The sequence below is a fragment of the Centroberyx gerrardi genome, chromosome 1, assembly GCF_048128805.1.
Source record: "Centroberyx gerrardi isolate f3 chromosome 1, fCenGer3.hap1.cur.20231027, whole genome shotgun sequence".
NCBI classification, from domain to species: Eukaryota; Metazoa; Chordata; class Actinopteri; order Beryciformes; family Berycidae; genus Centroberyx; species Centroberyx gerrardi.
The window spans coordinates 26,012,432-26,027,799 of record NC_135997.1 but is presented as its reverse complement, the minus strand read 5'-3'; the positions used below and the strand labels follow the sequence as shown (position 1 = coordinate 26,027,799).

The following is a 15,368-nucleotide window of genomic DNA, read 5'->3' as shown; positions in this document are numbered from 1 at the left end:
TGTTCCGCGTCAACACACTTTTACGAGGGTTTGTTTTGGTCTGGTATTGCTAATAAGTAGAGCATGGCACATACGTTGCAGGTTGAAAGGATTCGATTCCCAGTGGCCTGCCCATGTTTAAAATGTATGTTCTTATGGTACTGTAAGGCACTTTGGCCATAATTCACACAGATGATTGAAAAGACATTTTCCACATTGTTGCACCTAACGGAAGCTGATTTGCTGGGCCCTCTCATAAAGCAATTGAGCCACAAACAAGTTCAGAAAAGACATCCGAGCCACTGTTGTATCCCTTCCAAAAAGCTTTCATCAGTGCGGTGCGACTCCACCCATATCCATAGACGATGTCCTGAATCAGACAGCCCAGGCTGTCTAGTCCCATGTGGTTACAAATGACCTCCTGGAGCAATAATGCAATAAGTGTTGTCTCCTATCTACGTTGTCTGGGTCCTTTTTCACTTGGCTTGACACAATTGTGCATTTATCAGTGTAATTGCATGAGTCGGAAGCACTGATGTTGTCTATTAGGCGGATTTCCATCCTGTTAAGAGCAGAGGGCCTTTTAATGTATGGCCCAGCGTGAGTGTACTGCTACACAATTACACAGCGGCCAGAGATTGAGTGGACTGATGATGCTGATGCTGATGATGGTGATGGTTGCGGTGGTGATGGCCGTGATGATATTGCACCACCCTGCACTCTTCTAACAAGCCTTTCAGAGAGAGACGGAGAGTGAAACAACAAAGTGAAACCGAGGTTAATCATTTTATTTACTCGTTTTCTTTTCTCTCCCCTACCCCTCTCTCCCTCTCCCTTTCCTTTCTTTGACCAAGCAATGGAGCCCGGGTGTGGAAGAGGGGGGAGGAAATCGATGGGGAGCGCATTACAGTAAAACGTATTGATTAGGAGACCTGCGAGCAGCGTGTTGGTCGCGGAGATGGTGGAATGATGCAATGCTTAAAGGAATTTATCCTTTGACTTTTACATTAACCTTTTATTGACTGCTTTGCCTGTCCATAATTAACACTCACTTTAGCTAAAGTGGTTAGTTTGAGCGCAAAGGGGGCTCCGGCCCTTATTGCAGCGAGGGCCGTGGAGCTCCCACCCCAGCCGCAGTTCAAGTGCACTGTGCTGCATGGAGGGAAAGGCCTCTGTGGAATAGAGGCGATAGAATCCCAGATACCTTTCACATTAGCATACCATTTGAGCGGGGGCCTGCCAGGCTATAGGGTTTCAGGGCAAATTGAAATGAGTGATTGTATTGCCAATCTCTCTTGACCGAGCGCCAGATGGGATAGTTAGGCCCATATCTGTCTGGGGTTAATCCATTGGAACAGCCTGGACTCACAAACACACTCTCTCCCTCTCCACACCCCCCTCACACCTCTTTGTCTTTGACCTTAACTTTAAGGTGGGCTGTTCTGCCATGGGAAAGTGGTTTGGTGAGCCTTGTTTGTACGCCACTGCGGCTTACACTGAATTTCTAGCAAGAGCCCTGGAGAGCTTAAGGCACCTCGCTCGATATTGACTTTTTGTTTGGTTCCATTTTAGTAGTCAAGGGACGGCACTCTGTGAACAGTGGTAGATGGTGTAAAAGTGTGTGCTGAATCGCCTACACTATATTATCTTTGATAGGACTCCAGTCTTGATATCTTGTGTATCTCTGGTAAACCAGGAGCCTTCTATTTGCAAGCTAATGTTGCAAGATCCCTTGTCAGATAAATGGAGCATTGAATGTGGCTGGTCAGATATTTACGGCGTGTAGCCTCTCGTTCTAAGTCAGGGCAACAGAAAAGAGGCTAGTGTTTTCTCTCATAGCCCCGCTGCATGAATACTTAATCAGACCAAATCAAAGGCCTGGGTTCCCATGGCCTATGGTGTCCTCACGCTGATGTCAGCAGAACCTAACTATGTGTGTGTGTGTCTGTGTCTGTGTGTGTGTGTGTGTGTGTGTCTGTGTGCGTGTTGTCTGGGTCAGTTTGCAGCTCTCTCTCTCTCGCTCTCTCTCCCTCTATCTCGCCCACTCAGTAGATATGTATGCCAGCCATGTCCTCCTCCTCCTCCTCCTCCTCCTCTGAAGTGGCGCTTCCTTTAATTCGCACCCTAAATAAATGATGAGAACATTTAAACACACGGCTCGTCGCAAAGCCCCAAGGTCGCCTAATCGTATTATTTATGAAGTGATGTGCTACATAATGGTACTTAGTGCATGTTAACAGATGCTATTATCAGGCCCTGATCCGGAGCGCAGAAGATATATTGGAACAGTGGATGTTAATGCCGCTCCTCACCACCGTAATGCGGCAGCTCTTTAAAGGGCTAACCGCACCAAAATGCAGCACTTAGTCCGAGAGCCACTCGAACATTAAGTGGCCCCGGCAAAAATATATAACCGCAAATTGTGGCAGCCCCTGGCCGTCCCCTGACCACTTTAACATCCCCTCATCCCATCCATAACCAACCCCCCCCATCCTTCTCTTCGTCTCTCCCTGTCCTCTCCATCCCCTCCTGCAGTCAGGGGCCACAGAGAAGTGTGTGTGTGTGTGTGTGTGTGTGTGTGTGGAGGGGAGGAAGGGGAGAAGGGGAAGGGGGGTGTTCCTGAGGTGGGGGTTGAGGTTTTGAGGGTGGGGATGGGGTAGAGTCGATGGAGAGGGATATGACAGGACAGACACCAGCCTCTTTTAAATAATGACTGAGTGGGGATTGTCAGTGGCCTTGTGGCTGTAGGGGGAAATTCAGGGGGCCACCACGTGCCCATACTCATGCACGTCTGAACACACACACACACACACACACACACACACACACACACACACAGGAAAATACCGTCCTCCACCCCTCCCTCCTGCACTTCCAGGTCAGAGGTCAGCCTCGTCTGTCAGAGGCAGGGAGCAGATTTACAATGACAGCGCCGAGCACCACCGAGTCACCTCAGCAAATATTTACACTGCTCCGACAAAAGACGTGGCGCACGTCCGTTACGGCCGCGGGGGAATTCAGTTTGGTTCCAAACACTGTAGACAGCACAGAGTAACTCCAGATTATTAATCATATAAACATAATGCAACGGCATCAAAAGGCTGTTTTTCTCACCGCTCTCCCCATGACTGCAACAATAGAGTGATGTCCTAGTGAAAGCATCTGGCTGCGCAAGTGTGTGTGGGTATGTGTGGGTGTAAGATGAAAGGGGCATTAATCATAATATGTGATATGGTGCTTTCTCATCAGCCTGACACTGTCATGCCCATTTATGGTTTTAGAAACACTTTCCTGACTCATCACTATTATCTCTCTCTCTCTCTCTCTCTCTCTCTCTCTCTCTCTCCCTCCATTATCCTTTGCCTCCTTTCCGCAAACCACATCACATGCGGGTGCACACACATCACACAGACACACTCAAGCATTTACAGTCACACTCTTACACCCTGCAGGGTCTAATTGGGCCCAGTATTATTAGGAGTCATAAAAGGGAGAGGAAACACACAAGCCGACTGCCTCCTGGTCAAACACACAATACCCACCCTGTGTGTTTAGGGACAAATAAACGCACACACACACACACACACACACACACACACACGCACACACTCGGTACACTGACCAAACAAGTACTTGACATTTCTGTGACTGACCTCTTCAAATTCCCCATCAGTCAATACACAAAGACCAGATAGAAAGATCTCTGTTTATCTTCACCTACAATCCCTCAGTTGTCAACCAGCACTGGTTATTGTGTGTAGACCTTAAAAGGAAGGTTTGGGATTTTTCGAAGCCTTCCACCGCTGCAGCTATAGTAAGGTTAAGTGACAGGACTTGAATGCAGTTTTGAAAGTATTACTTTCATACCCCATTGACAACTTCTCAAAAGCAAAAGCTCTGGTATGAAAGCTTTGTGAAAGTCCTAAGAGCTTCATTGCTGATCGATAGAACAGGATCCTAAAAACCCTGAAACCTTCCCTTTAACCGCTTGTCCTAATGCTGATGAGTGTCTACCAGTTGGTTTCGATGAGAGGGAGGAGCTGATGGGTGCGTTTGTTTCCTGTGTCCTGTCGCCTCAGGTGCCACTCCAGTCTGGCCCAGACATTACCCCCTGAGGAGGCCCCCGTGGACCGGCCCTTCTGGGGCGTGGACGACCCCAACATGCCGCTGCCCTTTGACCTGGCTGACATCATCAACAGGGTGGAGTCACTCCTCTGGAGGTGGGCCCGAGATGTGGGGAAAGATGTCCTTACACTTAAAGTTGATACATGGAAAGCTATAAATTTACTTACGTACATATATATAAATACAGAGTTTCATTATGACTGATGAGTTGATCTTGATTTTTTCATTAATTCATATATATATTGATGCCCCATGCTTTAAGGGTCTTTTTGAAAACAGACTGCATCTATCCCATTTGGTTACATACACATGCATACATACAGGTCTGAATGATTTATTTATTCCCACATAAATTCAAGCAAAGAGACACAAATAACCAGCACTCATTTGCATATGCCCAAACTGTATGCACATACAGACACACAAACACACACTCTCCCAAAACCCCGGGCGAGTCCTATCACACACTCATACATACGCTGTAATGATCCAGTGGAGTTGGCGTTCGGACTGGCCAGTACATTACTCTTTATTAAGCTAGCCCTGTCATATTACAACCGACTCTGGCTCTCTTCATTGTAGCCAATCATCATTACAGTGTGTAGCCTGGGCCCCTCCTGGCCCCCTGCCTGCACAGAGGCATCTCAACCACTTGTTGTCACATATCAAGGCTGTGAATGGAGGAACGTTACTGTCTGGCCAAGCTGCAAAACTGGAATCAGCTTTCACCAATATAAATCTTATTATTACACCTAAACCAAACCCTAGCTTTAACCTCACAGGAGGCCCAACCCTAACATTAAATAGAGATGAAAAAATAATGGATTTTCAAAGATATTATAATTTTTGACCTTGACTTGGCCATTTTGTTTCCATTTCAGGATGTGAAGGGCGGAGAGAAGTGAGAGAGAGAGAGAGGGAGAGAGAGAGAGAAAGAAACCCACCAGCTTTTCTGAATGGCTCCCCACATCAGCTGAGGGGACAGACCACAGAAGACAGAAGCTCAGTTGTGATCACACCAAGATTGATTTCCTTTTGATTGGGGCGTCCACAGCCCCCCCAGCCCCACCCTCCAGTACCCCCCAACCCCACCCCCACTGACCCCTGACCCCCGGCATCTCACCTACCCCAGCTTGGTTTTGGCTGGAAGGATACTGGCTACCCAACCAGACCACCACCATAGAACCAGAGTAGTGCTTCAGTAACACGCTAACAAAGCAAGCTTAGCACCAAGCTACTAGTCTCACAATGGTCTAACGAAACATAAGTGGAACCTGCATTTCAGTGTTAGCATTCATCGTGTAGCTATTTATTATTTCAGTGTACTCTGTTACTTAATCTCATGTAACCCAGACATGCTTTTGTCAATGGATTGACTCATTCCTCAGTAGTCACAGTACAGTACATACATGTATGCTTTCTACTCGTCATACAGTGTTATCCTACAGTATAGAATGGTTAAAAAAAAAAAAACTTTCTCTCACTTTGCTCACTTTCTATTGCATTCTTCACTTTAACTGTATAGTGTAATCCCCTTTTTGTGTTCAACAGTGGAAAAAGCCTGAAGAGACCAAAGAAAGATAGTGATATGAAAGTTATGAATGTCACCCAATAGAGAACATGAAGAATGTGTTGTTTTGTGTTTACAGTATGATGGTGTGCTTGTGCAATATTTGAGTGTGTGTGTGTGTGTGTGTGTGTGTGTGTTTTTGTGTGCGCGCATGAAGTACCAGCGTGTATGCCCGTGCTTTCATACACTTGCATATGACTACATGAAGGTGTGTATGCGTGTGTTTGTATGTGTACATTTAGCCGTGTGTATATACATATGATAGATTGGGTGTATGTGTGTGCGTGCGTGTGTCTGTGTGCGTGCACGTGCTCCCTCCCGCATGTGTACGTGAAGGCGTGTGTGCATGAGTGTGATAGAGTGTGTGAGCCTGTAGCCGGGCTGGGAGTTGTTTGTGCTGTAAGATGTGCATATGGAGAAACAGAGACTAGCAGCGGGGCCTCTCTGCCTCTGCTCTGATGAAAGGCAGCACTGATAGAATGACCCGGAACACAACCGCCGTTTCTCATAATTACAGCTGTTCAATCGCTTTTAATTACTCTTAAAGCGTGTAGAGCACCACGTTCCCCTGTAACGCTGCAGGCCATCCGAGAGAGCGAGAGAAAGATCCGCCGCTTCTGACAAAATCCACTTTCAAAAAAGCAAAATAAAGGGTGGAAAAGGGGGCCGACGTCAAAGCAGCGTAGCAGCCCTCCTCGTTTGATTTCTTTCTCTATCTAGTTCATGATGAAGTAGAGATGCTGTTTACTATTAAAAATGCAGAATGCACTCCTTTTTTTACTTCTGAAGTTTTTTCAAGATGTTAATGGTTGCCAAACGTTGTTCTTCTTGCTTCTTCTTTTGCTGTGTCTCTTTTGGATGTTGTTGTCAGAGAGATTTGTTTGTAGATCGGCAGTAGCGTTGAATTGTTTGAACCACTCTGTGCTCCCTGCGCCACAGCTTGTCTGTCTGAAGCAATAGGAATGGCAGTAAATAAAAAAAAATGTTTTATCCAACGACCTGTGTCCCTCTGTGCTGTGTGTGTGTTTGTGTCCATTATTTCTTTCATTTCTGCTGCATAACACCCATGGAGTGTACAATATTTTTTTAACGGTACCGCTTTATTTTACAGCCCGCTTGTAATTATGGGGTACTAATAAAATAGCAATGCTGTAGTTACAGGGTAACAAAAGAAGAAGTCCGGGAATTAAGGGGTAACAATTTTGTAATTATGAGAGATTTGTAAGGTAGTTATGGTGTAACTATTTTTGTAATTACTGCATACTTAAAAAAATAATTACAGCATTACCATAATAATAATAATTTTATGTTTTTTTTTTTTTTTTTTTACAGAAAACAAGTGGTATATTAAAAGCAAAATTGACTCTGATTATATTGTTAGTAATAGAGGTATAGAATTATTATTAGTATGGAATTAGTAAATATATGTTGGTCATTAACATTTAATGACCAACATATATTTACTAATTCCATTACACTTTCACTGCTACAGGTTACCCATAACTGCAGGAATAAAGGTGTGTTTTGAAGAATTGCACAAAGACACTATAACAGTAGTGTGCAAATAAATGTATTCAAATAAAATGATTCAGTTGTTCAGGAGTTCAGAAGTGGACTGCAGGTGAGAGGGTGTTCAAGCAGGACTTTGGCTCATCTGCTTCTGTCTGGCAGGTCTGTTGGAGTGGCGTCTCTGCTGTTGCAGCCATGTTGTCTGCAGATTTATTGTTCTTCCGCCGGAATATGCGGGATAGCCAAGAAAAGAAGCCACACTTCTTCTTTGGTTTTGTTGACAGACTTTCTTTGGCACTGGAACTCTGAGGTACTGTAGGTTTGACCAGTTGGACGGGTGAAAGTGTCTTTTCCAGGGTCAGACCGGACAGATCCTTGGTGTCCTTTACAGTTTCAACCACAAGGCTTGGTGGAGCCTTGACCTGAACCTGGATGGCTGGAGCCTGGGACTCCTGAAGCAGGTTGGTTGATCCTTCCTCAAGCAGGTGAACCAGGGTGTATTCAGCAAGAGAGACGGGGAAAGCCTCCTGTGAGGTGGAGTTATTGTCAGGTCCAGCAGAGAGCACAGTGACTTCTGTTCCCTCACAACATTCAGGTTGATGCAGGATGGTGACAGAGCTTTCAGCAGCGGCCTCAATCTGTGGACAGGAGTTGACCGTTTCCGTCTTGATGATAAAAGGACATTGCTCTTCCTCCTTCTCCAAGTCCTGGAGGAACAGCATCAGTTTAGAATCAGCTTTGAAGATTGGCTCCCACTCATCAAGATGATCTTGAGTAGGGGCATGGTGTGCAGCGCAGGCAGCCATAAATGTAGAACTCACTGTTGAGGAAGCATAGATGTGCTTTTCACCAAGTTCCTCCTCCTCCAGGAGGACTGAGAGGAACTGCATCAGGTGAGAGTCAGTGCTGCTGACAACAGGTTCCCATTTGTCAAGCTGGTCCAGAGTCGGCCCATGTGGGGAGCAGTCAACTGCAAATCTAGAGAGATGTGATGAAGCATAGAAGAGCTCCTCACCAAATCTCTCCTTCTCCAAGCCAAAGTGGGATTTGACCAGTGGCTCCCACTCATCCAGGCAGCCCAGAGTGGATCCACAGGGTGAGCAGCAGTCAGCCACAAATCCAGATGTGTCACCTGGGGGAACATAGAGGTATCTCTTTCCAACTGCCTCCAGGTGGTAGTCATCGTCAAAACCAAAGGGGGAGCGCTGAAGCAGCCTCAATCTCTCAATGAGTTTGAAGTCATCAGTCACTGGAGCCTCAACAAGGCGGAGCAGGTTGGATTGAGCCTCAACATGCAGAGCTGGGTGGATGGATGCTCCAGCATTTCCTACAGCTGTGTCTTCGGTCATGAGAGGAGACTCTTTCTCTGTGGGAGGAAGGTCTCCTTTGTCCACATTCAAGAGACGTTTACATGCTGATGAAGCTGTGCTGACTATTGGTTCCCATATATTGAGGCTCTCAAATCCACAAGCAGGTTTGGAGCCGAGACCAACAGCAGACTGAGGTGAAAGGTCACAGTCGAGCTCAGCAGTCACTCCAGAGAAACTAGAGGCTTCAGCATAAAGGTACTGCTCCTTATTCAGGACTTTCGCAAACATGCAGTTGATGTTTTCATGGCGATCGTCATTAAGGGCATTGAGTTGAGTGACTATTTGCATGGATGCTGAAAGAAATGCAATGGCAACATCTTAATGAAACAAATAACCATAAGCCCACCTGATGTAGCTTCATTCAAGGTCAACATGCTTCATCATAGCTTCATCTTATGTCTTTCATCATAGTTTTGTTTCAACAACAAATCTGAATTTACAATGTAAATCAAACGAAGGAAGAACTGGACACAAATGAAAATCCTTCAACACAAACAACAGGACTATCCTGACTATCTGTCTCTTGTTTGTTCAGCAAAATCCTCTGTACTAATCTTTTCCTGTTAAATAATACAATTATAAATACATGTGGCTTACCAAGATGGAAATCACTCTCCATGGTTTTCTTTCTAAAAAGCAGATATTGTTGATGTTTCTCCAAATAAATGCAACGTGAGTTTTCTGTCTCAATGTGCAGGTGAACACCGATCAGAGATGAAACTGTGAGTCTGAGTCTGTGTTCAGGTCAATCGCTCCTTTATGACACTGACATTCTAAATTCTCTGAACTCTGCTGCATTCTGTCCAGCTGCATTATGATTCATCAGATGAAGCTCAGGCTCCAGTAAACTTTGATGACAGAGATGTCCCACTTCGTACATGGTTTATAAACTACACATGATTAAAAACACATAACTGAATATTTGGAATTTGTATTAGGATACCGTATTTTTTATGCAGAAAACATCTATCTAATTGCTAATGCCTATTGCACTTTCACTGTTTTAAGCCACAAGTTAGCTCACTCTAATCTTACTACTCCCTACTACTATTACTATTACCTATTACTACTACCTGCTGAGGAGATACTTTAGGAAAATAAAAAGAAAAATTATTCATCTTCAATTCAGCTTTTCAGGTGTAGAATTTATTTTTTCCAGAACAACCTGTGCATCAACCCATGTAGTTACTAGAAACATGGGTAGCGCTTTACAATGGCCTTTTTCCAGTGCATGAACCTTTAAGCACTGATAGCATTTGTTTAGTCCCCCCTAATTACGTTATTGTTTATTTATTTTTTAAGTATGCCTTAATTACAAAAACAGTTACACCATAACTACTATAAATCTCTCATAATTACAAAATTGTTACCCCTTAATTCCCGGACTTCTTATTCTCTCTACAGTTACCCTGTAACTACAGCATTGTTATTTTATTAGTACCCCATAATTACAAACTAGTTACACCATAATTAAAATAAAGCATTACCTTTTCTTCAAATTGCATGTGCATAGGCGTGTTTCAATTCAAAAGTTAAACTGTACATCACATATTATACAGAATACAAAAATCACTTCATCCCAACCAGACATGGCTCCAGAAACTGTTTTTACTGTTGAATGCAGAAAGATTGCAGAAGTGGTTCAACACCTTCAATTAGAAACTACATGTAGACCCAGAATGCAATCAATCAATCATATATACCATACGTCTATATACTATATACATGTACTGTATATATACTATGTACACACATAGTATTTTCATATATGATAAATCACTTCTATAGTATAGAAATATAAACAATATATTTGAAAAACTACATATTTTTTTATTTTTTTATATTACATTCTGGGTTTGAATGTGTCAAAACAGATTAAACCACCATTTATGAAATGTCTGTAGGTACTTAACAGTGGTCAAAATACTTTGTGATTCCACAATAGGGGCAGGACCCTGTGATCTACTGTGCAATTGGTTATTCCAGCCATGCAATCTGATTGGTCAAATAGCCATTCCAAAAATTTTTTAAATCAGCATGAAGCGCAGAGGTCCCACCTCCACTGTGCATCCAGGAAGTGTTTTTACCATTATTTATATTATTATACGTGTTGTGCAATGACAACAATACACTAAGGGCACTCTTGTTAAAGTTATGATTTACACTTTAGTGATGTGGTCAGGAACAAGCTGTTATTAAGTCAGTAATTATAGTAAAAAATACTTCTTGTAATATTTCTTAAATGAGCTGACCCCAACCTTAGCAGCCAGCCCATGCAACCACTTATGTGTCTCCTAACTCTTCCAGTCTGTAATTGAGCAGTGAATTCCCACTCATTTGTCAGGTGGATGTGAGTTACTGTGCTCTGGGCGACCCTCTCCTCAATATCTCTGCCTCCAGATAAATGGGTTGGAACGTCTGGTAGACATCTGAACAAAGACCCCGTATTTACTGAAGTTAGCTTCACTGGCACACAAATTAGTCCAAGTGTATCCACACCAGTCCAGGGTCAAATAGTACTTACAAATAATTCTTAATATTTGTTTTAAGCTGCTTGAAGTGCCAGATCACTGGGTTTTACTGCATCTGGACAGTGGAAAATTCCAGTTGTCAGTTACAGAATAGTATCCAAAACTGACTGTCGTCCCATGTGGCAGACCTCACTGGGTTCTCCAAGGAAGTTAAAACAAATGTAAAGAAATATTTGGAAATAGTTAACCCATGTCTGATTAGCATGATGCTGCTCTCCCTCCAAAACCTTTAAAATCTTCATAGGTAGAAGCACAGGTTTCCCAATCAAATTAACATCTTGTTCTTCGCTAGCCTGAACGACCTCAAGATGCCACTGCAATTCAATTGTATTTACTTGCATCCTGAGTTTGAACACGACCCATTCAAATCCTTGGAGGATATATATCTGAAAAAATAAACACTCAAAAGTTTTGTTGTTAAAATCCACTTCCAAATCACAATAGAAAACTCAATGTCCAAGTCCATCCGCTCTGCTACTGTGCAAGCTCTGTTTTCTGTGTCCATGTTGTGGCCAGCACTGCAAATTTCAAAATAAAAGTAATATGTGGACCAAACATTCAAATCATAATATACAGTGCCTCAATGCTGCATCATACAAGGCTATTTATTGGGTTCGTTGGGTTTGGTCTTGATATCTGGAGGCACTGCTGGATGCCACATGGAAGCAGAGAATAGTTTGTGGACTTGGACATGGAGTTTTCATGTCTGAGACATTTAAAGTGGATTTTAACAACCAAACTTTTAAGTGTCTATTTTGTACATTATATACCCAAGGAGGAAGCCATTGCATCAGTTTTTTGACCAGCTGCTTCTTGACGCACAGTATGTGGCCAAGATTTCCTCGTAGGTTTTGAATGGATCGCGTTCAGACTCAAGATGCGATTAAAGGCAAATGAATGACAGCAACATCTTGAGGCTGTTCGGCTAGCTCTTCAGCAGACTTCACATTGTTATATGTAAAACAACAAAGGAGCTTCATAATCACCCCTTCTCTCTCTTTCTCTGATCCTCAAATGAACTGACTGTATTAGCAGAGCAAACAGCTTCTACAGCTGATTGATTGATTGATCGGTTGGTTGATTGATTGATTGATGTCAGCGCCAATGATGAAGAGGGGACTATTGTTCTCTGTGTCCCCCAAACCCCTCCCCCATCCCAGCCTGGTCCGCCATCCCAGAGGTCGCCCATGTTAACTACTTCCTGTAGTGGCTGAGTGACTGAGTGATGGATGAGTGTGGAGCGCTCTCCCCTCGGGGGGCGAGTGGAAAAGGGCCCCACTTGAAGAGACAATTACACAACGCTGGTGAGAGCCACAGGTATGCATTGTCCTGGCCGGGGTCAGCCGCCAGCCAGCCAGCCAACCCACCCTCAATTAGGCCAACAATAGGCACAGGGAGAGATAAAATAACCAGGTGTGTGGTGGGGAAAGGTATCGGTTTGGGGTCATATCCCAGTCAAATGTGTTGCTGTGTGACTATAAGAGAGGGAGTGTGTGTGGGTAAGTGTGGCAAGGTTGGGTTTGATTGTGTTTGAGTTCAGTTAAATCAGGATATAGACTCCCTTCCAAAGTGAAAAATATTTTTTATTTCCAATCTGTAAGGAAATTGCCAAGAATGATTGCCTTATTGTAGAGAATTATTGCTATCATTGTCATATGAATGGCAATTTTATTTTATACTTAGAATTAAGGAAATCTGAAGAGAGCTGACCCTGACCACGATGTATAGTGTGTTATATAGATGAAGATAGATGAAGATTTTTGTTTGGAGAGCAATGTATGTGTATTTGGGTCTGCCTTTGCTTTCTGTGTATGTATATACTATGTGTGTTTAATGTGTACGTGCATGAATACAAGTGTAAAAATGTAAGTGTGTGTGTTTTTGTGCATGAATGGATTTGTGTATGTGTGTATGTGTGTGTGTGTGTGTGTGTGTGTGTGTGAGTGTGTATGTTCCAGGTTCCAGAGTGCAGGTGGCCTGGGGCCAGTAAGGCAGTAGTAATTGAAGAAGCAGGCTGAAGATAGCATCGCAGCTCTGGGGCGGCTGTCAGCAGTGGGATGGGCCGTGCTCATTTGTCACCGACTCAGACAAACACCACTCAGCACTGACAAAACATTGGCTTGATTGACTACATGCAAAGCAACACCAGCCCTAATGTTTTGCAACTGTTAATTGCACCAAAGGTCACGAAAAAAGCAAGATCGCTGAAAACCTGAAATGCAAAGAGTGTAGTTTCACCTCAAAGTAAAGATGAGGCAACGCATACCCTAACTGATCTGTAACTGTCAGTTACACTAAAGGTCATCAAAACGTTGAGGTCACAAGAAACCTGAAAGATAGTGGTCTAGTGGAAACGTCTTCCAAAACATCTTCCAAAACATTTTTCCCCTATTTGACTTGTGCATATGAACATTCAGTTTGGGCATAGTTTCTTATGTGGTAAGAAGTGATAATTGTGTAATGGTCATAGATAAATAATATATAATAAAGACAGACTTTGTCTCTCTGTCTTGGTTTTTATAAACAACTTCCATTTTATTAGATTTATGATGATATATCCTCAACTGTTAGTATTTCTCTTATCTGATTTCGTAGCACTTCTCTGTCTTAATCACTCCATAGGGTCACAGGATTAGTTGGTTAGATTTATTGTCATGACACTCTGACCCTTGCACTCTTGTGGGGATGTCTGGATCAGAACATCAACCAAATGCTTCAAATGTAAAAGTGAGGAAAACAACCTTTCTTTTCCTTCCTCTCCTTTCCTATCCTCTTCTCTTCCCTCTTTTCTTATGCCCAACTCTCTCCTCTCCTCTCCTCTCCTCTCCTCCTCTCTCCTCTGGTTAGGCCTGTGCTGACTGATGTGTGGGTGATAGTGTGTGACAGCGGCTCCCAGTCTGTCCAAGCCACAGGGAGGCAGAGACAGGAGTTCTGCACATTGGATGAACACAACATTCATCTGCTGTTTTTGTCTTAACCGGCCAGGAGCAGGGCTGACTCCAGGTGCTTGCCATGCACCCATGTGGGCAAGTATGAACACACACACGCACGTATGGACATGCTTGCATGTACATATGCAATGCATGCATACACAACCACAAACATATTATACACACTAGTGGTATTATGCTCCAGCAACTAAAGAAAAGTACGAAGAACTTCCTGTGTGCACTATCGGCACTTTGCACCAGAAATTAAAGAACTAACAGACACACACTCACACTACCAGTGATGTAGTGGTAAATAAAAAGGTGTCTCTTTCCCCTTATCCTCATAGAACTTAAGTCAGTTTGATGCTACTATGATGTACACTATGAATTCAGATCATAACGATTTATGTCGGCCTAAAAAGGTGGGTAAACTCTATTCTGCAAATAAAAAGCTGGGTAAACTGAGTTTGGGTGGGTTTACCCTCCACTACATCCCTGCACACTACCCATGTATCAGGCAGGCAGACCAAACCCAGGGTCAGAGGAGCTGCTAAGGCTGGTTTCTAACAGATGAAGCATCTCATTCTACAAACTATCCCTCCTGTCTGTGAGGGGCCGGATCACCACTGACAGATTGACTGGCCTCCGTTTCACTTAGTATTAGTATTGGTGGAATAGAGACGGTTTTCCAAAAAAAAAGTGATGAGAAGTGATGGTGAAGTCTTGTTGCTGATGTTGATGTTGCCGGAATCCCTGCAGTTGAATGGCTCTGATGAGCTGTGGAGGGGAGGGGAGGGGAGGGGAGGGGAGGGGGAGTAGTGTGTGTGTGTGTGTGTGTGTGTGTGTGTGTTGAGGGGTGGGTGAGGGGGGGTCTTGAGGGAGGGAGGGGTTGCAGATCAAACAGTAGCCTGATCGAATGTAGAGCATGTTTGTGGGTCGTTGCTGTGGCCCTGGCTCTGGTGGCCGGCCCCTATATCTTCTGTCTGTCCTACAGGACCTCTCTCTCTCTCCCTCTCTCTCTCTCTCTCTCTCTCTCTCTCTCTCTCTCTCTCTCTCCAGTAGCTGACCCATTTCTCTCATCCACTCTTCAGCTATCTCTTTTGTACACCTCAGGTCCAGTTCTCTACCCCAAAGCTCCAACACAGCCCAGTCTAAAACAACTGCCTTAAAGGTGCTACATGTATCATTTTAACATAAATAAATCATTACCACATTCATTTTACTCATTGTGATGAATTAACACTGTAAACAAGCGAGACCATTGCTGAGAAGATTATCTTTATCTAGACACTATGGAGGGGGGTCAGGATTTATGGGAAATGTGGTCTTTTGAGAAACACAAAATGCTGCATGT

General features: G+C 43.7%; 1 protein-coding gene across 1 annotated transcript in view; it reads left to right on the top strand.

Moving 5' to 3' along the window:
* fto (FTO alpha-ketoglutarate dependent dioxygenase) overlaps positions 1-6,669 on the top strand; it is a 124,634-nt gene extending 117,965 nt beyond the window's left edge. The window contains exons 9-10 of the mRNA XM_078285181.1: positions 4,059-4,199; positions 4,986-6,669. Of these exons, the coding sequence (XP_078141307.1) occupies positions 4,059-4,199; positions 4,986-4,992 (148 nt within the window). The 3' untranslated portion in view covers positions 4,993-6,669. The remainder of the gene's footprint in view (positions 1-4,058; positions 4,200-4,985) is intronic.
* Positions 6,670-15,368: the final 8,699 nt, after the last annotated feature.